Here is a 23557-nt window from a genome sequence, read left to right as displayed (position 1 = left end):
CTTTTGAGTCTGAGTGTTTTTTTGTGGTCAGGGTTTTAAGGATTCAACTATTTTAATAGATAAAGGACTATTGAAGTATTCTGTTTAATATTGTGTTCCTTCTTGTATGATATGATTTTCAAAGAAATTGCCTTTTTCTTCTTTTTAAAACGGTTTTTATTAAAATGTAGCTAACACACAATGCTATATCACTTTTGGGTGTACACCATAATTATTCAATATTATATATCTAAAGAAGTGACCACCATGTTAAGTCCAGCCACCATCTGACACCGTACCACAGTATCACCATATTATTAACTATATTCCCTATGCTGTACTTTACATCTCTGTAACTTCTTTGTTTCATACCTGGAAATTTGGACCTCTTATCCCCCTTTTCCTTCCCTCCTTTTTAATTTTTCAGTTACAGTTAATATCCATTATTATTTTATATTAGTATCAGGTGTACAGCATAGTAGTTAAATATTTATATAATTTACGAAGTGATCCCCCCGACTAGTCTAGTACCCACCTGGCACTACGCATAGTTATTGCAACATTATTGACTATATTCTCTATGCTGTGCTTTACATCCCCATTACTATTTTGTAACTGCCAATTTGTATTTCTTGATTCCTTCACCTTTTTCACCCTGTCCTCCAACCCCCCCTCCCATCTCACAACCATCAGCTTGTTCCCAGCATCTGTGAGTCTGTTTCTTTTTTGTGTATTCATTTATGTTGTCCTCTAAAATCCACATATAAGTGAGATCATATGGTATTTGTCTTTCTCAGTCTGACTCATTTCACTTAGCATAATACCCTCTAGGTCCATCCATATTGTTTTACGTGGTAAGATTTCATTCTTTTTTATTGCTGAATAATAAATATTTCATTGTATATATGTACCACCTCTTCTTTATCTATTTATCTATTGATGAGCACTTAGATTGCTTCCATATCTTCACTGTTCTTTTTATTCGAAACTGTTAAAAGTATTGGCAAAAAGTTGTTCTTCACATTTCCTTATACTTTTATTATAATTTCTTTAAGCTTGTAATGCTTTCACTTTGTTCATTCCTGTTATTGGTAATTTTGTTCTCTTGTGTTGATAGAATTAGCTAGTAGGAGTTTAACAACTTTGTTGCTGATTTTAAAGAAAGAATGTGTAGCTTGGATGATGTTCTCTATAGTTTTCTGATTTTCTATTTTCTTCATTTCTTAAACTGTTTTTAATGTCTTCCCATCTACTTATTTTAACTTTATTTTCTCCTCTTCATTTTGCTGCTCTTTTTCCTCTTCTTAACATGGAATTTGAGGTCATTGATCATATATATTCCTAATAAAAACACGTAATGCTGTAAATTTCCACACTAAGCACTGCTTTGTCTGTATTCTTCAAATTTTGATGTTATGTATTTTTTTACACAGATTGAAATGTTTTCTAATTTCTTCTAGACCCAACTGTTACTAGAACTGGATTGTCTTTCAATTCTCTGATATATGGCATTTTGCTGTAGTTATCTTTATGCCATATAATCATGTTTGCATTTTTTGTGGCATGTTTCTAAGTAAACTTTAAAAGTTTAGTAATGTTACCTATGTATATAAACACACAAATAAACTTAGATCACAATATTAAAAAATACTTCTTTCTGACTCATTTCAGCGGGTCACTGTGGAATTCCAGAACTCATTGTGAATGGTCAAGTCATTGGAGAAAACTACGGATACAGAGACACAGTTGTTTATCAATGTAATCCTGGTTTTCGATTGATAGGTTCCTCCGTGAGAATTTGTCAACAGGATCACAATTGGTCTGGTCAGCTCCCATCCTGTGTGCGTAAGTAAGCATGGCAGAAGTAATTAGAGACATCTGTTCTCACCCAATTACCAATAATTATATTCTTAGGTAAGATATGTAAGTATACACACACACACACACACACACACACACACACACACTCACACCTCTATAGGTAAATCCATATACATATACAAAGGGTGCCAAAAAAAGTATACACATTTTAAGATAGGAAAAAACTGTATTAAAATAACGCTGATGGTAACCACTTGTAATAGCACCTCTTGTAATTGCAGAAGTCAAATGTGACTTGTATTCATCTTTTGTTATCGGCATACATTGAGTATTACAATTTTAATACAGTTTTTTCCTTTCTTAAAATGTGTATACTTTTTTTTTTTGGCACTCTCTGTGTATGTTTACAGACGAAGACTTACTAAATTCTCACAATTATTTTTTTATACTAGTATGCACTAGTCTTTGAAGTGGGATGTGTTCAGAAGCACATAAAACCAGGGAGAAAATATTAGAATGCCTGTTATTATTTATGTTTTATCATAAAGGCAATAAATGAAATTCAGCTTTTCTGGTATTTAATATAAATATGAACTATTTATAAATTGATATTTCTGTATAGAAGGTGCATTCTTGACGAATTTTTAGTTATAACGCCTTTAATTTCTTGAGACCACTGTGGAATAGCATAAATATTGCAATATGATATTATGGAACTTTTTATAGTGGAAAATACTTTGGATAAATTTTTTATAATAATTATTATTCTATGACTATCACATCAAAATCAGATCCTCATGAAGTGTAATTTGTCTGTGGAGGAGTCATCAGATGTGACCTGAAAAACTGTTCTCATTTCAGTCCACTCTTATCTCTAGGCTCTAATTCCCTTATATGAGTACATAAAGTGAATGATTGAAAGCGTTTATCATTATGGCCCCTTTTTGCTTCAAATCCATAGTATGCTTAAATGCATCAAGATTACATATACACAGCTGGTGTCATTATAATGTTTTGTCATAAAAGATTATAAAATATTTAAAATTTATTTAAAAACTTGTTTTCAATCACTCTACTATTTTTAAATTCATACAAAATTGTATAACCATATGTAATTTTGGAATTGTTTTAATAAAATATCTTACAAATTCAACAAATATCCATCTGATCTTTTTAAAGTTAATTTAGTTAGTAATTCTCACATGAAAGATAAAATGGATTTTAAAATAATACTTTCATATTATTATTATTATTTAAATACACCTGCTGTGCTCTGTGTTTCCCATATATCTGATATAGGTTTGCCCATTGTGGATTTATTATGACTGTTATACATACTCCTAAAATCATAATATAGTTGAATATTGATAACACTGTTACTTTTACTTACCCACTGAATCCCCGGTAGTACATAATATTTCACATCGTAATCTATCCCATTTTGGACCTGAAAGTCAATTATCAAAGTGTTTCTTTTTTTTTCCCCTTATTTCCATCCCCAATTACTGACATTTAAATTAAAATTGGTGCTAGAAAATGAGAATAAACTCTGCAAATGTGCTGTAATTGTAATATCATAGGATCACACCACAGAGATTTTGGAGGCTTCAGATAAATAATGCATGGGACTTTTTGTCTTAACAGAAAATACTTCCTTTATTCTGTGACTTAATTATATCCATATGTATAAAATTCATCACTGTCAAAGTTTTATCCAATAAACAGAAATTTATTTGAGTTCTGTTTTCATGGAGAATTATTTTGTGGGTTGAGATTTAATAGGATAATAGATCATATAATGAACAATTAAAATTACTTTTCTAAGGTGTGTGTGTGTATGCATATGCTCTTGCACATGAGTGCACACACACACACACACACACACACACATTGTCTGGTGATTTAAAAACAGCAGTATTATGCTTGTATTGGTCCTAGGTTTTTTCCCCCTTTCATTTATATTGAAGCATAACCAATTAATATCCCTGTTTTCCTTGTTAAATAATTGATAGTATAAATGAAAATTGGTCCATAGAGTAAAACTGGTTGCTTTATTGATAATTTTAGCAAGAATAAGATGCAGTTAAATTTCCATATGAGTAGGTTGACATTAACAATACAGCTGAAAAATAATCGCTCTTGGGTAATTTCAAAGGTACTATAAATGACTATGTGTTTTTGCTGTGCCCAGTAATGAAACACTGTTACTGGAGTTGCTCTGATTAATAGAGTGAGATAATGCAGTAAAACAATTCATAGAAATACAATGTTTGGGAAAAGGCAGAACTCCATAAAATCTAGAATAGAGCTGTAACACTAAAAGAGTTTAAATAATTCATCTAATTGATACCATTATTCCCAAACAAAATTGTGCTAAATTATCAAATATCAATTGTGAAGAAAATAAGCCAGTAAGAAGAATTCTAATACAGCATCATTTCGTTGTCCATATTATGTAGTCACATTAAATTATTCTTCAAACACACTTTTGCTCATAAATTTATTATCCATAAAAATTGATTGTATAAATATTAAAATAATTTCAAGGTTGAATGCAAACAACAGATGTATCTTCCAATTCTTAAAACTTTAGAAAAGGAAAATTCATCAGTTTCATTCCTTTCTGCTATTAACTAATTAACTAATGAAGTTAAGTCATTCCCAGATCTTATTGTTCAGTATTATTCCCTTAAAAAAATAGAATAAAAAGGTACCATGATCTTTACACATCTCAGCACCACTTGCATAAAATTATCACAATTGTAAGTAATTATATCTTACTAAAATAATATTTTTATTATACAGTTCATTTTGGCATTCTAAATTGCTCCTTTGCATTAGTAAATATATATATGTGTGTGTGTGTGTGTGTGTGTGTGTGTGTGTGTGTATATATATATATATATACATATATATGTGTGTGTGTGTGTGTATATATATGTATATATATTTGCATAAAAGTGATCGTCTTTCTACATTGTTTGAAATGATTAAGGGTAATTGTCATATGATAATTGATAACCAAATATTCTCTTTTGTGCTTCCCCTGCCCCCACTCACTGCTATTAGCTGTCAGCTGTGGTCATCCTGGCAGTCCAATTTATGGAAGAACAAGTGGAAATGGATTCAACTTTAATGATGTGGTCACATTCTCCTGCAATATTGGGTACCTTATGCAAGGGCCAACAAAGGCACAGTGCCAGGCCAACAGACAGTGGAGCCATCCTCCACCAATGTGCAAAGGTAAAAGTCTAACTGTATTCCAGTTTAGCGCATGGTAATAATGTGTCTATGTAAACATAGGTGATAACATTTGAAACAGCTTGGGTTGAACAGAGGAAAGTTTTCAGTTAATAAAACTAGAAGATTCAGTGTTGATGTCATCTCATTAGTGTTGCTTTCCTTTTTCCTTACTTTCTAACTTATTTTTTTTAAGTTAAAACTGGCAGGCTTTGTTTCAACTGCATAACCTTATTATCTTGTACCTATTTTATGGCTGCATGTAAAAAGTCATTAAGTCCGTTTTACTTGCAATTTGCTTCATAATTAAGGGATCTTACCTTTGACATTTATTTTCCTCATATTTTTAGAAAAATATACTTGAGGCCCGGATTACCATGATACCTGTATGCGGGAGGGGTTATTTATTGTTTACGCTATGAGAAAAGATTAAAGAGAATTTTTTGGTGTTTTCCATTTTGCAAAGAAGTGTGATATAGTTCGTATTGTTTGATAAAATACAACCAAATCATCATTATTTTTACATTTCTTATGGTTTAACTAGAGCTTATAAAGTATCATTTTAAAAATCTGTACTCAACATAACACTTATGGAGTTGCTATTAAAAAATTGCAACACAGCTTTTATTTTTTCTATATTTTCAACCACTAAGATTTGACTTCATTACCTTAGACAGTCCATGTATTAATTTTATTCCTTGAATCTTTGATTTGTTTAAGTTTACCACTGAAACTAAATTTCTTATGGAATTCAATGTAGGTGTATGAATGTTATTTCAAACATACCTTTTAACATTTGTCATTTGTTTAGTGGTGAACTGTTCTGATCCTGGAATTCCAGCCAATTCCAAAAGAGAAAGTAAAATAGAACATGGAAATTTCACCTATGGTACTGTAGTATTCTATGACTGCAATCCTGGATATTTCTTATTTGGGTCTTCAGTTTTGATATGTCAACCAAATGGACAGTGGGACAAACCTTTACCAGAATGTATCAGTAAGTAGATAATGTGAATTATTTCTCGAGAAGTGCCATGGAAGCAACATGGATGATTTATTGTCTTATAATAAAATATCTAGAGGTATATATCAGAAGGATTTTGTTTCTAATAATTATTTTAATGTAATGTTTAATTTTATTGTTTCATTGTTTTGAAACTACACTTTTTTATATCGTGCCCATTCAATGACAAAATGTCCTTTTAATTAATATTAATGTAATGAATATCTTTCTATCATTCTTTCATTTTGAACTTTAATAGAGCAGATGAAAAGCAGACATCTTTCATATCTATGATGTTACCATTCCATAAGAGGCAACTAAATTTTGATTTACTTTGGTGCTAATATTTCAAATTGAATTTAAGGCAATATTATTAGTCTTAATGTAAACAGCCACCAGAGCTTCAGAATACTTGAGGATTTAGACAAACATGTTACTTAAAACTTATTGATAATAAATATTTATTACATTGAGACATATACACATATGAATGCAGTTAGTGTTAGTATACATCATCTTTCAATCCAGTGAACATTTAATGAGCACATTTTGTTATATGTTATGTTTGAGTTGTAGAAAATAAATAAGATAAATTATAGCAGTTATGCATATAATTGACATTGTGTAGTGAGAAAATAAATTAGCAGAAATAAATAAAAATTATGTGAGACATAAACACTAAATTTTTGGAATTCAGCCAGTTGATTGATTTCAAATATATATATGTTTCTCAAAGAGTCGGTGAATCCTGGATATAATAGGAAAGAAAACCATAGATTGGAGGAGTAGAGTGTCAAGAAATCATTGTGCAAGTAATTTTTGGTTATGCCTAATTTTAAAATTATAAAATTATGTTATGATCATATTTTACCTAAAGGTACTGTCTTCATGTTCATGAGGTGGGATTTTTGAAATTTTTGTAACATCATTTATGCCCTGAGGAAGAAACAAAATTTTATGCAGTGTCTATTAAATTTCAGATTCTATGCAAATAATTAAGGCAATCGTCGATCGTTTTCTTAAACTTGGCCTTATGTGGCTATAACATTAAAATTAAAAATCCTTCATAGGACATGTAAACATGAACTTTTTCAGATTTTCGTAGCTCTCATATACCTTTTTGCCTTTATTTTCTGTAGCACTCCCTGGTAGTGTGCTAAGTACTCAATTGTTTTTATTAGGTTTATGTCCCCTTGTGTGCTATTTAATACTCTAGTCATGTTGCACTCAATATTTTTCCAAGTTTCAATTGTAAGTGGACACACAACAAGTTCCCAAGCACCTCTAGGTTATAAAGAAAATTCTACAATATATTGACATCTTATTCTGCTGTGCCTAGCAGTGTTTTGGTTAACAGACCACTGAGTATTTTCTTTGTACATTGTAATTGATTCATTAGTGCTCTGGAATGGAATTATTCAAGACCACATATGAGATTGTGTGTCACAGATCCATCTTTACCCGCTGTCCTTTACCCTCAAAGTTCTTTCCTTTTAACTTCTGTATGAGCTTATTTTGAATCATATTGGAACCCTATGTCCTTATTTAGCCAATCTTTATCTATGCCTTATAGGCACTTCAAACCCATGCACATAAGCATCTGAATGTACACTCACCACCCCCACACATGCTGACTTATACTTACTCAATCATTCCTGCTTGCTTACTCAGGGTGAGTGGGTTAACAGAATTGCTCCTATAACTGAAACTCCCATTGTATTTTCTTTTTTTTTTTTTTTTTCAAAAACGAGCTTTCACATAGATGTTTGACTTCTATGTGAAGTTGTATATATTTGAGCAGATAATTTACTTCTGGTTTATTTTGTAAAAAGTTGGTGCAGGTTGTTTGATAGGAGATATAAAAAATTTTATATTCAATAATTATGTATTGTAGTGATTGACTGTGGACACCCTGGCGTTCCTCCTAATGCAGTCCTGTCTGGTGAGAAGTATACTTTTGGGTCTACTGTTCACTATTCCTGCACAGGAAAGCGTATCCTTGTAGGCCATTCATCGAGGACTTGCCAATTAAATGGCCATTGGAGTGGATCACAACCTCATTGTTCAGGTACTACTTGAGAAATTGGATGATGTTTGTTGGAAATTACACTATTATTATTGTTATTATTACTATTATTATTATTATTATCATTATTAGAAATATCTACACAAAAAATCTGAAGAGATAAAATAATACATTTCTTTTGTAAAAATCTAAGAGAAGCTATAACATCATTTATATAGTTATTGGAATTCTTAAGGTACTATAAGTTCAAAGCATGCATTAGTACTTATCTTGTAGATGGTAAATTACAGATATGTTTTGAATTGTGCTTTGGCTAATGTAAAGAATTAAATGGTATTAGGATGCTACTCTGTATAAAGTGTTTTTGTTCATTAAAATGGTGAACCACTCAAGTTTAACTAGCTATTCTATTTTAGCAGATACCAAATACAATTTTCTCCAGAAGGCAATGTTATATCAGTGATTTTCTGATAGAATTCAGTTCTATTAAACTTTCTAAACAATTGATCTCTTATAGCATAATTTTAAATAAAACCTTATATGTCTTAAGTTAAACTAAGACAAGTTTTATGAAAGATTTTTATCTTTCCTTTCATTGTTATTAAAAGGCAACATGTAACTTCTGAGTCTCTATAAACCCATGGTGCTCTATATTATTCATATATTAGAAAAAAAGAATATTAAGGCTTTTTAAAATTAGTAATTTTCACAGAGTACTTGATAAATCTTTTTCGAGCTATTTAAACTATTGCTTTTCATCAAAAATGTCATTTAAGTTTTAGATCTGTGATGCCTCCCTATTTGATACTATCTATTGTATTTGTTTTTACCAGATATCGCTGCTTATTTTTCTGCCTGTTTTTTAAAATTATTATAGTGTTCATTATCTTTATGTTACTTTATCTCTGCGGAGATCATGGCAAACATTTATTAGGAATTGTTTTACATTGTTTTTCCTTTAGAGATAAAAGTTGTGAAATGATTACTTATTTCAAAATGCCATTGTAACTGGTGGTTAATCCCTATGAAGTAACTTCCTGGAATTTCAAATTTAATCTACAGATTTAAAAAACTATCGTTTTTAATGTGCCTGTAAAATTGATTTTAATGAGAATTAAAATCCTTACGTTGGAATAACTCATAATTAATTCACTCAGGTAACTGATTATACATAAAAACACATAAACTCACACATATATACCACAATATGTTAGGAAACTGCTACTGAATTGTGAAAAAAAAAGTACATGGATATTTAAATGTGAAATGCTTATCTTTAAGTTTTGTGTGGTTGTTAATATTACATCACATGAAAATGAGAAAGTGTAAATAAGGATTCTAAATACACAGGGCATGTTAAAAAAGGCATCTAGACAGAGAGCCTTTTCGATGCTTACATATTCAACTTCCTCTTTCTCTCTCTCTCTCTCTCTCTCTCTCTCTCTCTCTCTCTCTCTCTCTCTCTCAACATCTCCTAATATAGTGGCAACTTTGAGTAGAATTATTTAAAAAATGATAAAAGGGCTGTGTAAATTCTTAACGCTAAATCAAAAGATGAACACACAGTCATGAACAAAATCGTTATTGGGAACTTAAGTCACAGTTTCTAATCTTATTCACAATTTATTTTTATGTTACATGCATGAGAAATAAGCAGTTCATTTATCTTGGTCAATTGTCATTGGTAGAAAAAGTTAGGGGGTAAAAATTTAGGGTACATTAAATACTATATTGTAACATTTACATTTTCCCCAGCAAAAAAGAAAAAAAAAATCACAGTTCTAATTTAACAACAAAAACAAGGTTTTCAATAATTAGAAAATTCAGCGAAGGAAACATGCAAATTACCAAATCATTTTTTAATTTTTTTAATAAAACCATTGTTATTTGAGTCCATAATACTGTCAATTATAAAATTTCCACTTACTTGATCATTAATCAAGTTCTGGAAATATTAATAAAAGGTCCTTAACCTATTTGATAAGACTAGATATCACTGATAAGGAAAATAACACCATACTCTGCAAGTATTTTCTTTTTCATTTAGGTGTTTTCTTATGACTGACGTTAGATGGGAAATATGAATTATGATCTTACCCAATCAACTTATCACGTTAAAAACAGCATGCATAAAAGTAAATGTATACAAGAAATTTGGACTAACTCATAAACATTGTAAATGTTTATTGAAATAAATTAACTTGAACTGTACTGAATTGCAGGTGATGCTACTGGTACATGTGGGGATCCAGGTACCCCCGGTCATGGTTCTAGACAGGAAAGCGATTTCAGAACCCAAAGTTCTGTACGTTTTGCTTGTGATACTGGTTATATTCTTCATGGCTCGGAAGAAAGAACATGTTTAGCTAATGGCAGTTGGACTGGAAGGCAGCCAGAATGCAAAGGTAATATCAAGCAGAAGTTAAATATATTGAAAGTGCTGGAACTTAATGTATATCCAAATTCAATTGGTTACGTAGTACTACTAGTGAAATTACTCCTGTCAGTTCTTTGTGTCCCCAACCATGGAATAAAAGCAGTAGTATTCCAGTTTTACTGACAGTATCCTTTAAGAGAACTGTGCTATGTAATAATTATTAAAAATATATATCTTACAGGTCATTTATATACAAAAATTTTTCACATCTTAGCAAGAATCTGGATTGGAAAAGTTAAAAATTGTTTGGTAAAAAGTTTTATTTTTCCCCCATTTATCCTAGCACTCTATGTTGTAGACACTAACAGGAAAAAAATAGGTTGCCCCTACATCTACATTACCTCAAGATCTGTTTTAGGTTTAAGACCTGTAGAAATGGAAAGATATAGAAAGATGCCTACATGTAAAAGAGGTTTTTATTTATAGAGTACATTGCTTATAACTAGAATTTTTAAAATTTCATATGTTTGAATAAAATTATTAATTGTTCTCACTGACTCAGTTAACATAACTAAACCTTTATAAGATTGGCTAGAAAATGAAATGTTGCTACAAAATTATCCTTGTAATTTAAGTTGTTCTTTTTGAGGTGATTTTAGTGCAAAAAATTAAACTTACAAAAGTATTTATAAAACTTACTTGATGTTATATCTAATGTATTGGTATTGTAAATAAGAAATAATTCCCAATAGAACCTCTTGGTAGTTTTTTGATTGATTATATTTCAGAAGCTTTTATTGTGTTTATAATTTGTATCCATATTCTAGGAAAGATAGTTATCTTTTTAAAATGGGACAAAATTTAATTATCTTAATTAAGAGAGAGTTGCAACTCAGTTGCTATTATGGGGAAAGGAGTTCATGAACAAAGTTGCTGAGCAAAAGATGCTAAGTAAGACTTAACTGTTCACTTTATTTCTCAAACTTGTTTACTTTCCAAATGCAAAGTCTCTGTAATGATGTCATACATTACATGGGTGATATCGTAGCCAGCCCATTGTTCAGCTGAACTGCAAAATATTTTTACATGAAATACAACCTGGTGCTGACTGTGTTTTATTAGTATGCACTTTGTGGATAAAAATGAACTAGGCATTGTAGAAAATATAACAGAATTAATATTTTTCTCATAAGTGGAGCTCATATAAATCATTTAGGAAAACAGATTCCTATAGATGAAGGGACGGAGAAAATGAACAGAAAATGCAGGAGAGCAAAAAAATTGCAATGTACAAAAAAATAGTCTACACAACTATGTATCAGAAAATTATAATAAACATCAAAACATCATTTTCTATCTGTCTTAATATGAAATTCTGGTGTATGTGCAGCAAAACTAGAACTTTAATACATTTCTAGAGGTACTTTTTGTTATAATATATTTAGAGTAATTTGACAAAAATTCATATATAGTCACAGAATATATACAGGTTTGACTTAAATCCACTTTTGAGGATTTCTTTTCTAAAATAAATAAATGAATGAATAATAAATAAATAAAATATTAAAGAAAATACATAATAGTAAAGAGGCAATTTTTATTTCTAATTGATTATAACAAGCAACAGGACATAATTGAACACAAGCAATTGAACAATATCAACATAATATGAACATAATTGAACAATATCAATTGTATATTTATATGATGTAATAATGTATAGTCAATAAAATATTAGAAAACAGGCCACGGGGCAATATGAGAAAATATAAATCACATAAAACTCAGTTTAAAAATAAGATTCAAAATTATGCACTGTCTTACAATCATGGGAAATGATATTCATTTAAGGAAAGCATAAAAGGCAGTGCACAAAAAATGATAACAGAAATAATGGTGAAATTTGAAGTATTTTCATTGTTTTTATTCCAATATTCTGATGTTATATTACTTTAGCATTTACCACAAAACATAAAAGCTTTCCTTGCGTGTGATGGATAAAACATGTAAAAATAAAAATATTCAATTACTGTGTTATAATACCTTAATTTAATACATAAAATCACACAAATTTAAAGAATATAGCATTTTTTGACAAACTGACAGGTTTTTAATGGTGATGACACATGGCATTGAACAAGATGTGTGAAAACAAGCAAACCTTTACACTGTTGATCAAATTGCACATTGTGATAATATCTTCATTAATTATATATATTTTTCAATTAAAAATATTTTTTCAAAATAAAAATTACCCTAAAATTCCACTCTCAGAAATTTAGTGTACACAGTTGTATATATAAACTAGAGTATATTTTAATTAAAAATGATAAACAAAACTAAACTAAAACAAGTCTCATGTTTATCTATAGTGGATTGGTTAGGTAAATGATGAATATATGTATAATGGAAAACTATCCAGTTACTAAACTTTATAAAAGAAAGATGCTCTGATTCTTATATTACGTAAAAAAAAGAAAATAAAATTATAAAACACCATGCATAGCATAGTTCTATGAAAAAAAAGGTACTATTTCACTACTGTGTATTCTGTACTTTGCACAATGCCTGCAATAAACTTCAAAATGAATACATATTCACATTTATTTATACATATTCATATAAGTATTTATATCAATATTTTATTACCTTACCTCTTAGTGATGGATTTATAAACGATCTTTAATTTCTTCCTTATACTTTCATTTATTTTTGAATTTTTAGATATAGCTACTTATCATCTAGATAAAAAGAAAAAAATGGTATAGTAATTATAAAATACAAATTATCTCTAGCAACAAAAGAAAAGGCAAACATATAAAAAATACTCTTTGTATAACTTATCTAACACAAAAAATGGTCAGTTGACAAAAATATATTGCATTTAAGCCATTCATTTACTAACCTGAATAAGATCCAACCTTCTCATTATATGCTATCAGAATCTTCTTGAAGAACTTATACTAGATGGAAATCTATTATTACCTAGCTGTGGGACCTTGGCCAAGTTACTTCATCTCTCTGTGCCTCAGTTTCCAACCCAAAAATGGTGGTGATATTAATATTAACTCATAACATTAGTTGTGAGGTTAAAAAATTCTGGAAAAGTTGTGGCTGTCACATAATAATTTCTGAATGAATGTTAACTATCATTTATATTAGTTAGGTGAATTGACAGCTGGTAAATGACTCTTTCTAGGAGAGATGGCATTGTCAGCTAGTACAAAATATAAATGAGGCTATGTTCACAGGAATAAATAAACCCGTCTTCCCCCAAATATCAATATGACAGAAGCAAAGTAGTTGCTGCATCGCTTCACTGTGTCCACAGAGCTTTCATCCCTTACTCATGATAGATGATGCACTTACCTCTTTTCATTTTAAGTTATTTTTACTTATGTCTAATTCAAATAATGCTCTAGGTAAGAAAAATGTGTGTATTAAGGGTGGAGGAATTAAAGACAAGAGGATAGTTATAGCAGTATGATTTGTCCATATTTGGAAAACACCCTAACTGGAGAAGTTCTTAATTTTTATTGTGGAAAAAAAAAATTGACTGAGCCTGGATCCCTGTTTCAAAATTCAAAAACAAGGATGGTACTTTTCAAATCCTTCTTGGGATGTGTCAGGACTGGATTGTGATACATAAATACATATATACCAGATTGTTACTTTAGGCAGGTACTAATGAATGTAAAATAGGGTAATTACTCTTGACAGAGGAAGTAGGAATGTTTTCTATCTCATAGTTTCTCCTGAAAATATTACCTAGACTGTCTCGTAATTGTATAAAATGTGTAAGTTTCCTATCTACACGCACATACAAACATACAGCACCACTGTAAAGGATAAGCAAAATAAAATGTTTAAGAGACAGCAAGTGATATAGATGGTATTTTCTGAAACTGTAGTTACACTTCATATTCATACGATAGCTTTACATTCCATAAAATACTACAATGCCTTCTTATGTTACAACAAATTTAGTATTATATTCGACATAGCCTTGGTTTTAAGGTATTTCAAAAATTCACTATGGCACTGATGGCAAATAAATATAATACAGAGTAATCATATAAGGCATTGTATTTGTGACTCTTGTTTACGAAATGTTGAAAACTCAATGAAAATAATTTCTAGAACTTGGTCACTTTGTTTTTACTCAGTTTATGTTTTGTATGCCTCAGGCCAGAGATAGAGATGATAAAGTTTTAATGCTAATCAGTTATATACTTAGTTAAATAAAAATATGCATGGGTGCCTAAAATATTTAAATTGTTTATTTTATATCTGTCCTCTTGCAAATATAATTATAATAAATCTCTATTGCGTCTCATTGTTACATATCTTCCAATTTTACATTAGTGGCTTTTTAGGCAGAAACTTTTATAATTATCCCTTGAAAGATTTTTGTGGTACCCCAAGGCAATACTCTTCAGTAATTACTTTGCATCCCAGTAATTACGTAATAAAATCAATATTTATCCGTCTTGAATTTCAACCACTTATAAAAGATAATTCAATGCTTATTTCAGAGGATTTTATAGCTACTTTGGATAATTTGAAACAAACATTCAGCCATTAACTCTTTGTGAGAAAATTTCTATTTCTACTATTTTTACATATACTCTTAACTATTTTGTTTTATAGCTGTACAGTGTGGTAACCCAGGAACAACTGCCAATGGCAAAGTCTTTCGGATTGATGGCACAACATTTTCTAGTTCAATAATTTATTCCTGCATGGAGGGATATATCCTTTCTGGACCTTCAGTTAGACAGTGCACAGCCAATGGAACGTGGTCTGGAACTTTGCCTAACTGTACAAGTAAGCTTCTTGTCAATAATTTTACACATCACTAATTATATGAAAATATGGGCATGTTGTGTGTACTTTGTAATCCGTCAAACCATACAAGGTTTTGAATATTTGTATTGTCTTCAGATTAAAAGATGATAATAGTGTTATGGTTACAGTTTACACGAATGACTTTAAGAATCAGTAGGCTTACTCACCATCTTGTTACATTGGCAGAGGAAAAAGAGATCACAGAAAAGCAGTGCTATTAAATGTTGTTAAACAGTATTTTAAGATAGAGATGAATTATCTGCTGTAATCAGACTAATAATACAATGAATATAATTTCCTTTTGCCAGTCTAACACATGTCAATAACTGATTTGGATTTTAAAGAAGCTTACTAACTACTGATGGGTGCTTGCACTACCCTAGAAAGACAAGAACTAGGGCTATTATTAGAACTCTAATAGCTGATTTGTCCTCTTGATATGTATTTGTCCATCTTGATAAAAAGATGGCATTTTTGAGAATCTGTATTATAATTAAATAAACCACTTAAAGAAACTTTTAAAAGTTTACTTAAAATTTCTATATATAAATTAATGCTTATGTATGGAATAAAATCGAATTCATTTAATCAACAATAATACATCCATTGGAAAATCATGGTTGCTTCTATTTATTAAAAAAAAATTCAGTGGCATCATGTAAATCATGAAATTTTAAAAAAGAAGTGCTATTTAGGTGTGCGCAGAGACTCTAGGAGTCATGAGAAGTTGCTAAGCCCCTATAATAAAAGAGACTCTGGGGAGAATAATGGACGTGCTTTGGGTATTACAATTTGGGCCAGGTTATAAGTCCTTTTGCTGTAAGGAGCCTCAGTAAGAGTAGGCAAGTTTGTGAATAACAACGTAAATGGGCTTAAGTAAAATTTGTCAGTGAGGAATGTATTGCTTCCAGATCCAACATGTGTTGGGTTTATTTTAACATGTGGTGTGAAGAAGGTCAGTAGGTGATCTTGAGAGTGTCGGTGGTGGAGCTGCCCATGACTGACCTACTAATTCTCAGAAATTTAACTGAGAAGACAGACTTGTGCTAGGTATGGGGCAATGATCCATCCCCCTCTTTTTTTCTTTTTTTCCCCTTTAAATCCTTTGTGAATATTTCTATTTCCTGAGTGAGGGACTCAAATGAATCTACTCTGAGAAAGATGCCATCAGAGTAATGTCATTCACGTCTGTGATTCTGGAGAAAATTGGTTGTAGTTAATATCTTGCATGCAAAATTGTGTGTCATGACAGGGTTATTGAGATAGCCTGTGCGTATGGTGTCTCTGTAAGATGAAGGCAAACTAAGGATGGCTTGGAGGCTCTTGAAATAAGCACTGACTAGAACATATTAGCCAAATCCAGATCAGCAAAAATTTTCCCATTGTTGATTGGAGTCAGTAACAAGTAATATTTCAGGCCCTGTGTCAGCATCAAATGCTGTTACATCTGATCTTTTGGCAGTTCTTTACTTTACCTTAGGCAGTTTCCTCAGATGTTGACCAGTATTCAGCTGAATACAAGGAATTCTCCCCCTAGTTCTCCAGAGCACTCTTTCTGTGCGTGACCTCTCTGGTATTCTGTCTAACCAACTCTGTCCACCTTGTTCTCTCCTGACTCTCAGATCCATCTTTTCAACTCAGGGAGTTGGCTGGGCTTTGCGTGGGGTCCTTCTCCCTGTGCTGCAGCTTGGAAACTCTTAAAGCAGGAAGATGGGGTGGTCATAGGACTGATCTCATTTGTTTCCTGTCGCTCAAGGATCATTCTACTTTGCTGCCTTTTGAAACCCATTTTGTTCTTTTATTTTGTTGTTTTTGCTTTGTTTCCAGATTGTGTCCTTTTTTTTTTTTTTCTGGTTGTTTCAAATGGAGAATAAATTCTTCCCTGTTTCTCCATCTTGAAGGAAAGAAGTCCTCCTACTTACTTTGAAAATGTCTCAGTTTTACAAGACTGAACCATCTAACATTTAACAAATAGGCTTTACTGTTTCCCTACTACACCACCCCATATGAGCCTTAAAATTCTTAGCTGGTACCCTACCTTTTAAGTATCAGCTCAAATGATACACTTGGCAAAAGACTTCTCAGGACAGGACTTTCTCATATACATTTTAGCTAAAAGTGATCGCTCTATGCTGTATACATCTTTTACAGCAATTACCTGTCTTGCTTGCTAAACCGTAGACTTCACAGGGTGGTAGTTATCGGATCTGTTTATCTCACTGACCTTCCAGGGCAGAGCACAGTACCTAACACCTAAGAGTGACTCACTAGATAGTTCTTGATGGACTCAAATATATCATATGAATTTTATTTTAGCTGTAAGTATACATGACTTCTCATTTCAGTCCATTTTAAAGTACTTGCAGAGAGGGTTTGTCACTTTATAGGGCTCACAGCACTTAGTTTCTAGTAGATAATGTTTTCAACATATACTTAATTAGACTGAAATAATGAGTATATTCAGAGTAAAAGAAATCTGCTGAGTAATATATCTCCTTTTTTCACAATTTTATTTAAGTATGGATAAATAGCTAAGTAGTTTATTTTTTTAAAGATATTTTCCAGTTTTAGTAAAGATATACACATAGACATATCCCATTCCTTGAGATTGAAAATTACATCATTTTAATGAAATCATCTTAGTTTTTCCTTAGGAATTTTAAGTCAAATTAAAAATCATTCAACTCAAAACAAACAGCATCAAAAATATAAAGAAAGTCTCTTTTTTAACTTCAGTTCTTCAAGGAGAAATATTGTATTGAGCAAGGTATTTCAAGCATTAGCTTTTAAATTATGAATTGCTATTAAAAAAATGAGGATTTACAACAGTTGACTTCCTAAGTAAAAAAGTATTAACACCCTAGAAGCAACTCAAAAATATCCCCAAAAAGAGATCACAGAGAGAGGTTTTGGTGGCAATTAAAACAGACTAAACTTCTGTAATTAAAGAATCTAACATACTGATAATACTTATATATTGTGTTCAAAGTGAATTAGAACCAATGTTTCAGATTCCTTTTCATTAATTTGTAGTGGAAGTTAATTCAAATATGTGTTTCATAAAATTGTATAATTGCGGAGCTGGAAGAGATTATGTTATGTACTTACATGTATAGATAAGGAAACTAAGACACCAAATCTTTTTGTTGACTTACTGGCTCATGGCAGAGCTCACCAATAAATAGTTATTTCTCTCACACAAATGGATGGAATTTACCATTCAATTTAATTATGCCCTGTACATACCAGGAAGGTTAAATTCAAATAAAAACATTTTTTTTAAATAAATTTTGATTTAATATAATTGCCTTTTTCCGGTGTCTGTGAGCAAGACCTAAATATGAATTTGAAATGAACTAAATTAATTATGGAAAAAATTAAAGTACCTGAACTAAATTTCCAAACCTAAGCCCTTATAGTAATTTTTGGAAAACATACCTAAACAAAACTTTCCTTTTTTTCTTTCCATTGAAATTGCACCCAATTTTACTCATAAAGAATATCTGTCATATAGTGTTGGCCATTTGTTACGATTCGTGCTAAGTGTTTTACATAAATTCTCTCATTTATTTCTAACAACAAATCTATGAGTTATATATTATTATTTTTTTTATTTCACATTTAAAGAAATAGTATCTTATCGAGAAAACAGAATTTCCTTTCCCATGGTAACACAGCTAGTATATGTAGAAAATAAGATTTTAAACCAAGTATATTTGAAATAATTTTCTCAAGTTCATTCTCTCCTTTTTAATTTTTTCTCCTTTTTGTTCTTGCTTTATTTCCTTACTTTTTAAATGGTTAAGTATAAATATAAATATAGGACATATAATATAAATATAAGACATTGCTTATTATGCATATGGAAGTGTAAATTTATAGTATATTCATCTTCAAATTTTCTAATTTCTCTGGATTAACAAGTCTTTCTGCTTAAAATTACAATGTCCTCTATATATCTTCTCAGTTATTTTGTTGTTTTCTTAAGATGAATATCCAAATATGGAGTACAAATATATAAGTCAATAATAGATTTGCATTCTTGCAAGAGATGAAATATTTTAATGTGACGCATCAAAGGAAATGAACCGGAGTACTGTTGAATCACATACACAATCATTGATAAAGGGGATCTGCTATAAATAGGACAGTATCAATTGAAAGAGAGAAAATCAACAAGATTAATGATGTGACAGATGTTTCAATATAGGATTATTTGAATATGAAAGAATTAATGGAGACCGTTGAATAAATTAATAAAGCCCTTGAAATATAGTTGAAAAAATTACCCATCTACATTGGTATGGTGAAAGTAAAATATAAAGGATTAAATTCTATTTGGATTTTTCCCCCTTTTTAAAAATAAAATTTGGTCACTTTAAGTGTTTTTTCCTGAACTAGTTCTTAGGCAACTAGTCCTTCCTGCATAGTGAAAATCAGAGGAGAGACCCAGTTTTTAGAATACAATTTTTAACTTATAGCAATATATTTTATAATCTAAAACTATAGTTAAAATGAAATAGATAACTGTCAGTATATAATGTGATTGGACTACTTATAGATTCTGTTAATAAAGCATCATTTACACAAAACCTACTATCTTTGGGCACTATGCCAGGAACTGAGAATAGAGTTCAGTAAGGTCGCTGGTCTAGGCAGTGGAGTAGGTTTGTTATTCCAAGCATTTTTGCTCTGTGAGAATATCCCACCAGTGTAATTTGAAAATATGCCTTTCATGTGTTTGCCCAGCAGCACACGAGCAAACACACACACACACACATACACACACACACACACACACACACACTCCTTTTCTGTTCCATAAAAACCCAGTTCAATCACATGTGTAGATGCGTCAGCTGGAACTTGCCTTGTCCATTTTAAGAAACATTTTTGGAATAAATATTATTTGACAATAATGGTATTTTCCTCCCTTTCCCCTTTATATTTAGCCATAGTACAGATTTTGGTAAAAGACTAAAATTTTCCTCACATAAATTCTATCTGCTAATATTCAACCAGCTTTGCATTATAAATGAGTTGAGAAGTTGCCCACTTAATAATCTTTCTCTAAAATTATGCTTCATAAACCCATCTTTCTGCACCCATCTTTCTGCAACTCCAGACAGGTCCTTATCAAACCTACTGCCAGTGCTGGAGTGTGAAGCTTCCCCAAAATAATAAGTTTTCTCATGGGTGGGTAAAAGCATGCATCATGAGATCAAGGTCATGCATTCAAACATCATGCCCACTTTGGCAGAGGAATTATAAATGTTAAGAAACATCCACGGAACTAAACCAAGCTGGAGGGAAAATATATTTGCCATTATACCAGAAAGCTATTAACAGTACTTTCATTATACATTCAGTTAAGTTCTTTTCTATGAATTTCAGTCTGAAATAAAAGATTTAAAAACTAAGCGCAGGTAAATACTCATTCAAAAATACCAGGGTTTGTTTTGTTTTGTTTTATTGTGGCTTTTTTTTTGTTGGTTTGTTTTTTTTTTCCTGTTGCTTGCTTTTGTCAGCATACAAACCTCTCAGGATATAAATAGTGCAGGATCTTTAGCTTACAATGTCTAACAGGCAGAGAGCCATCTCCTGTACCTAAAGCACATAGTGTTTTGGGAAGAAGGTAAAATCTGCACCAGGATAGGGCTTGTCAAGAGGAGTAAGGATTGGTTTTCAGGTATAAAAGGAAATACATGCATTTTTTTTTTTTTTCCTTTTCCCATCTACCAAGACTTCTTCCAAAATGATCAATGCTTTGCATCTGGCAGGTCTTGTCATTTGGGCCAGGAACAGAGTACTGAATCTGATCCAATGATAAACGAATCTAAGCCTTTTTTCCCCAAAATAACTAGGACAGAAATGGTCCTCCCTGGATCTTTATTACCAACCTGAGAATTCTCAGAGTGTTTTGTTTGCCTTTTGGTTTGTTTTGCTTTTGTAGAGGACAAGTCAGGGAGATGGCACTAGTCTCACACAAGAAAAAGCTGGGGGATATCCCAGCATGAAACTAGGTGAAGTCAAGCTAAAAATCATCTAAATCTCCTCAAGGAGAGCTATCGTTTAGTGCAGTCGTTCTCAGATAGGGACAGTTTTGCTTCCCACAGGACATTTGATAACGTCTGAGGATATTTTTAGCTGTCACAGTGCAGGTGAGTGGAGTATGCTATCAGTATTGAACAGACAGAGGTCAATGCTAAACATCCTCAAGGCATAAAACAGCCCCATACAATCAAGAATTAATTGGTCCCAAATGTCAATAATGCCAAGGTTAAGGTTGAGAAAGTCTACCTTACTGAGATTTAAAAAGAAAACAACTTTTGAATTGAGAGATCCTGTAAACTCTGGAGCGTTGTCAGAGAAATTGTTCTCTGACAACTTCATCCTGCTCTAGATGAATTTTATTCCAGGCTTGAAACCTGGTAATGTACATGTGTAATGAATGATTCCTGAACAAGCATCTTCATTTCTGCATTGTCTCTAATAGGAAAACAGTGGGATAACTCAAACATCATGTTACCGAAACTCCATTTTTTTCCCTTGCGTCTGCCTGCCTGCACGCAGTGGCCCAAAGAAATTCATGAACAGCGGTTTGAAGTATAGAAAGAAAAAAATGTTTAATATTGAATTGGCCAATACAGAGGCAGGTAGCTAATGTTCAAAACTTGACTTCCTGATGGTGTGCAAGTTACAGATTCTATAGGGCAAAATCACAAGATACCTGTGGGTTAGGGGCCCAGGGTTGTGCTGGGAGCAGATTAGTGGGATGTGTGGGAAGTATAATAAATCATCACTTCAGGTCTTGAGGACAGCCCTGAGGTCTGTCCTGGCATCCCTCTGTCTGGTTTCATGGGAAAGTAGCCAGGGGTTCGTTACACCTCAGGGCTCAGGAGCTGAAAAAGAACCTCAGTCAAAATGCTATCTTTAGCCTGTCAGAGGTTCTGACCAGGTGACCATCCATTAGTCAGGTCCCAGCTGCTGTCTTCTGCTACCTCACGGGTGGCTGATTATCGGAGGAAAGGCTAGGTCTCTCAGGGGTATATATAGAGAGAAGAATATGATTTCTAGAACTAGGATTTAAATCTAAATTTAATCAACGTCACAGGGATCCTCGGTTTCAATCAGTCCACAGGGTTTTGGTTTCATGAATTATACTGCATGTATATCCGTGTAAGAAAATATCATGTCATTAAAAATGTCACTTGGATCTTGAAAAAAATCCATTAGATATTGAGTAAAAAATGAATTCTGTTATAAAAGTGTGGGTAGCGTGATCCTATTTTAGTTAAAAATACATATTTATAATACTTATTTAAAAAGATTAAAAAGTTTTGAAGTGGCATAGATTAGAATTACCACAATTATGTTTTACTTTTATAATAGAGGTTATCTGCTTAGCTTTATTAAAAGTAATGCCAAATGGCCATCGATTACATGATGGAAGCTATGAAAAAAACCTTCCATGGAAACAAATTCAAGTCTTTTAAACAATAAATGCATTTTTGTGAATTTGAGCTATTTAATCATTCTTTATATACTCATTCACTGATTTATTCTTTAAACAAATATTTACTTAATCTCTTATGATGAGTCATACAGTAGACTAGGCTCTGAGAGTACAACAGTGTAGAAAGAGACAAGATATCTGTCTCCATGCAGTTGATTGGTGTGTGTGTGTGTGTGTGTGTGAGTGTGTGTGTATACACAAGTGCTGTGTCCTTAGGGATTTTTGTGACCTTAGAAAAGATTTTCTTGCCCTAAAGAGATACTATTCTAAGGGGTTTTCCAGAAAAGACCAAAAGCCTCTTTTTATTGTTGAAGACAGTCCTGTGGTGAATGAATTGACTTGTGGAGCAGGTGCTGTTTACAGAGACTGTTGCTATTGGAAACTGCCTCTTTGACTGGCCTTTGCTTCATTAGGAAGCCACCAAACAAAAGCTCCTGAAGTTGTTGTCAGGCATTCATGGTGCTGCCACAATGTGCAGAACTATGTCTTAGTTCCTCTGCAGAATAAAGCCTCTGTCCTCTCTTTTGGTGGATGCATCTCAGCTCTTGTGCCTTTTCACAAATTAGCTGTTCTTTCTTGCAAAGATTCTAAGTCACTCTGTAAAGTGCTGCCCACAAAATAGTTATTGGTGGGTGTTCTCTCTGAGTTTCCTCTCTTGATTGTAATCTAGGTTAAAAATGTACAATAACATAAGGTTAAGTAAAATGAAATAAATTGAAGGCTTATACTCACCTTTATACATTTTGA

General features: G+C 31.8%; 1 protein-coding gene across 1 annotated transcript in view; it reads left to right on the top strand.

Annotated features, from left to right (window-relative positions):
* Nucleotides 1-23557, top strand: part of CSMD3 (CUB and Sushi multiple domains 3) — a 1093095-nt gene that overhangs the window by 1016480 nt on the left and 53058 nt on the right. The window contains exons 54-59 of the mRNA XM_033126920.1: nucleotides 1651-1824; nucleotides 4870-5043; nucleotides 5852-6037; nucleotides 7938-8111; nucleotides 10292-10474; nucleotides 15097-15273. Coding sequence (XP_032982811.1) covers nucleotides 1651-1824; nucleotides 4870-5043; nucleotides 5852-6037; nucleotides 7938-8111; nucleotides 10292-10474; nucleotides 15097-15273 — 1068 coding nt within the window. The remainder of the gene's footprint in view (nucleotides 1-1650; nucleotides 1825-4869; nucleotides 5044-5851; nucleotides 6038-7937; nucleotides 8112-10291; nucleotides 10475-15096; nucleotides 15274-23557) is intronic.

The sequence above is a fragment of the Rhinolophus ferrumequinum genome, chromosome 14 (genome assembly GCF_004115265.2).
Source record: "Rhinolophus ferrumequinum isolate MPI-CBG mRhiFer1 chromosome 14, mRhiFer1_v1.p, whole genome shotgun sequence".
Classification (NCBI taxonomy): Eukaryota; Metazoa; Chordata; class Mammalia; order Chiroptera; family Rhinolophidae; genus Rhinolophus; species Rhinolophus ferrumequinum.
This window is presented reverse-complemented; position numbering and strand designations above follow the sequence as displayed.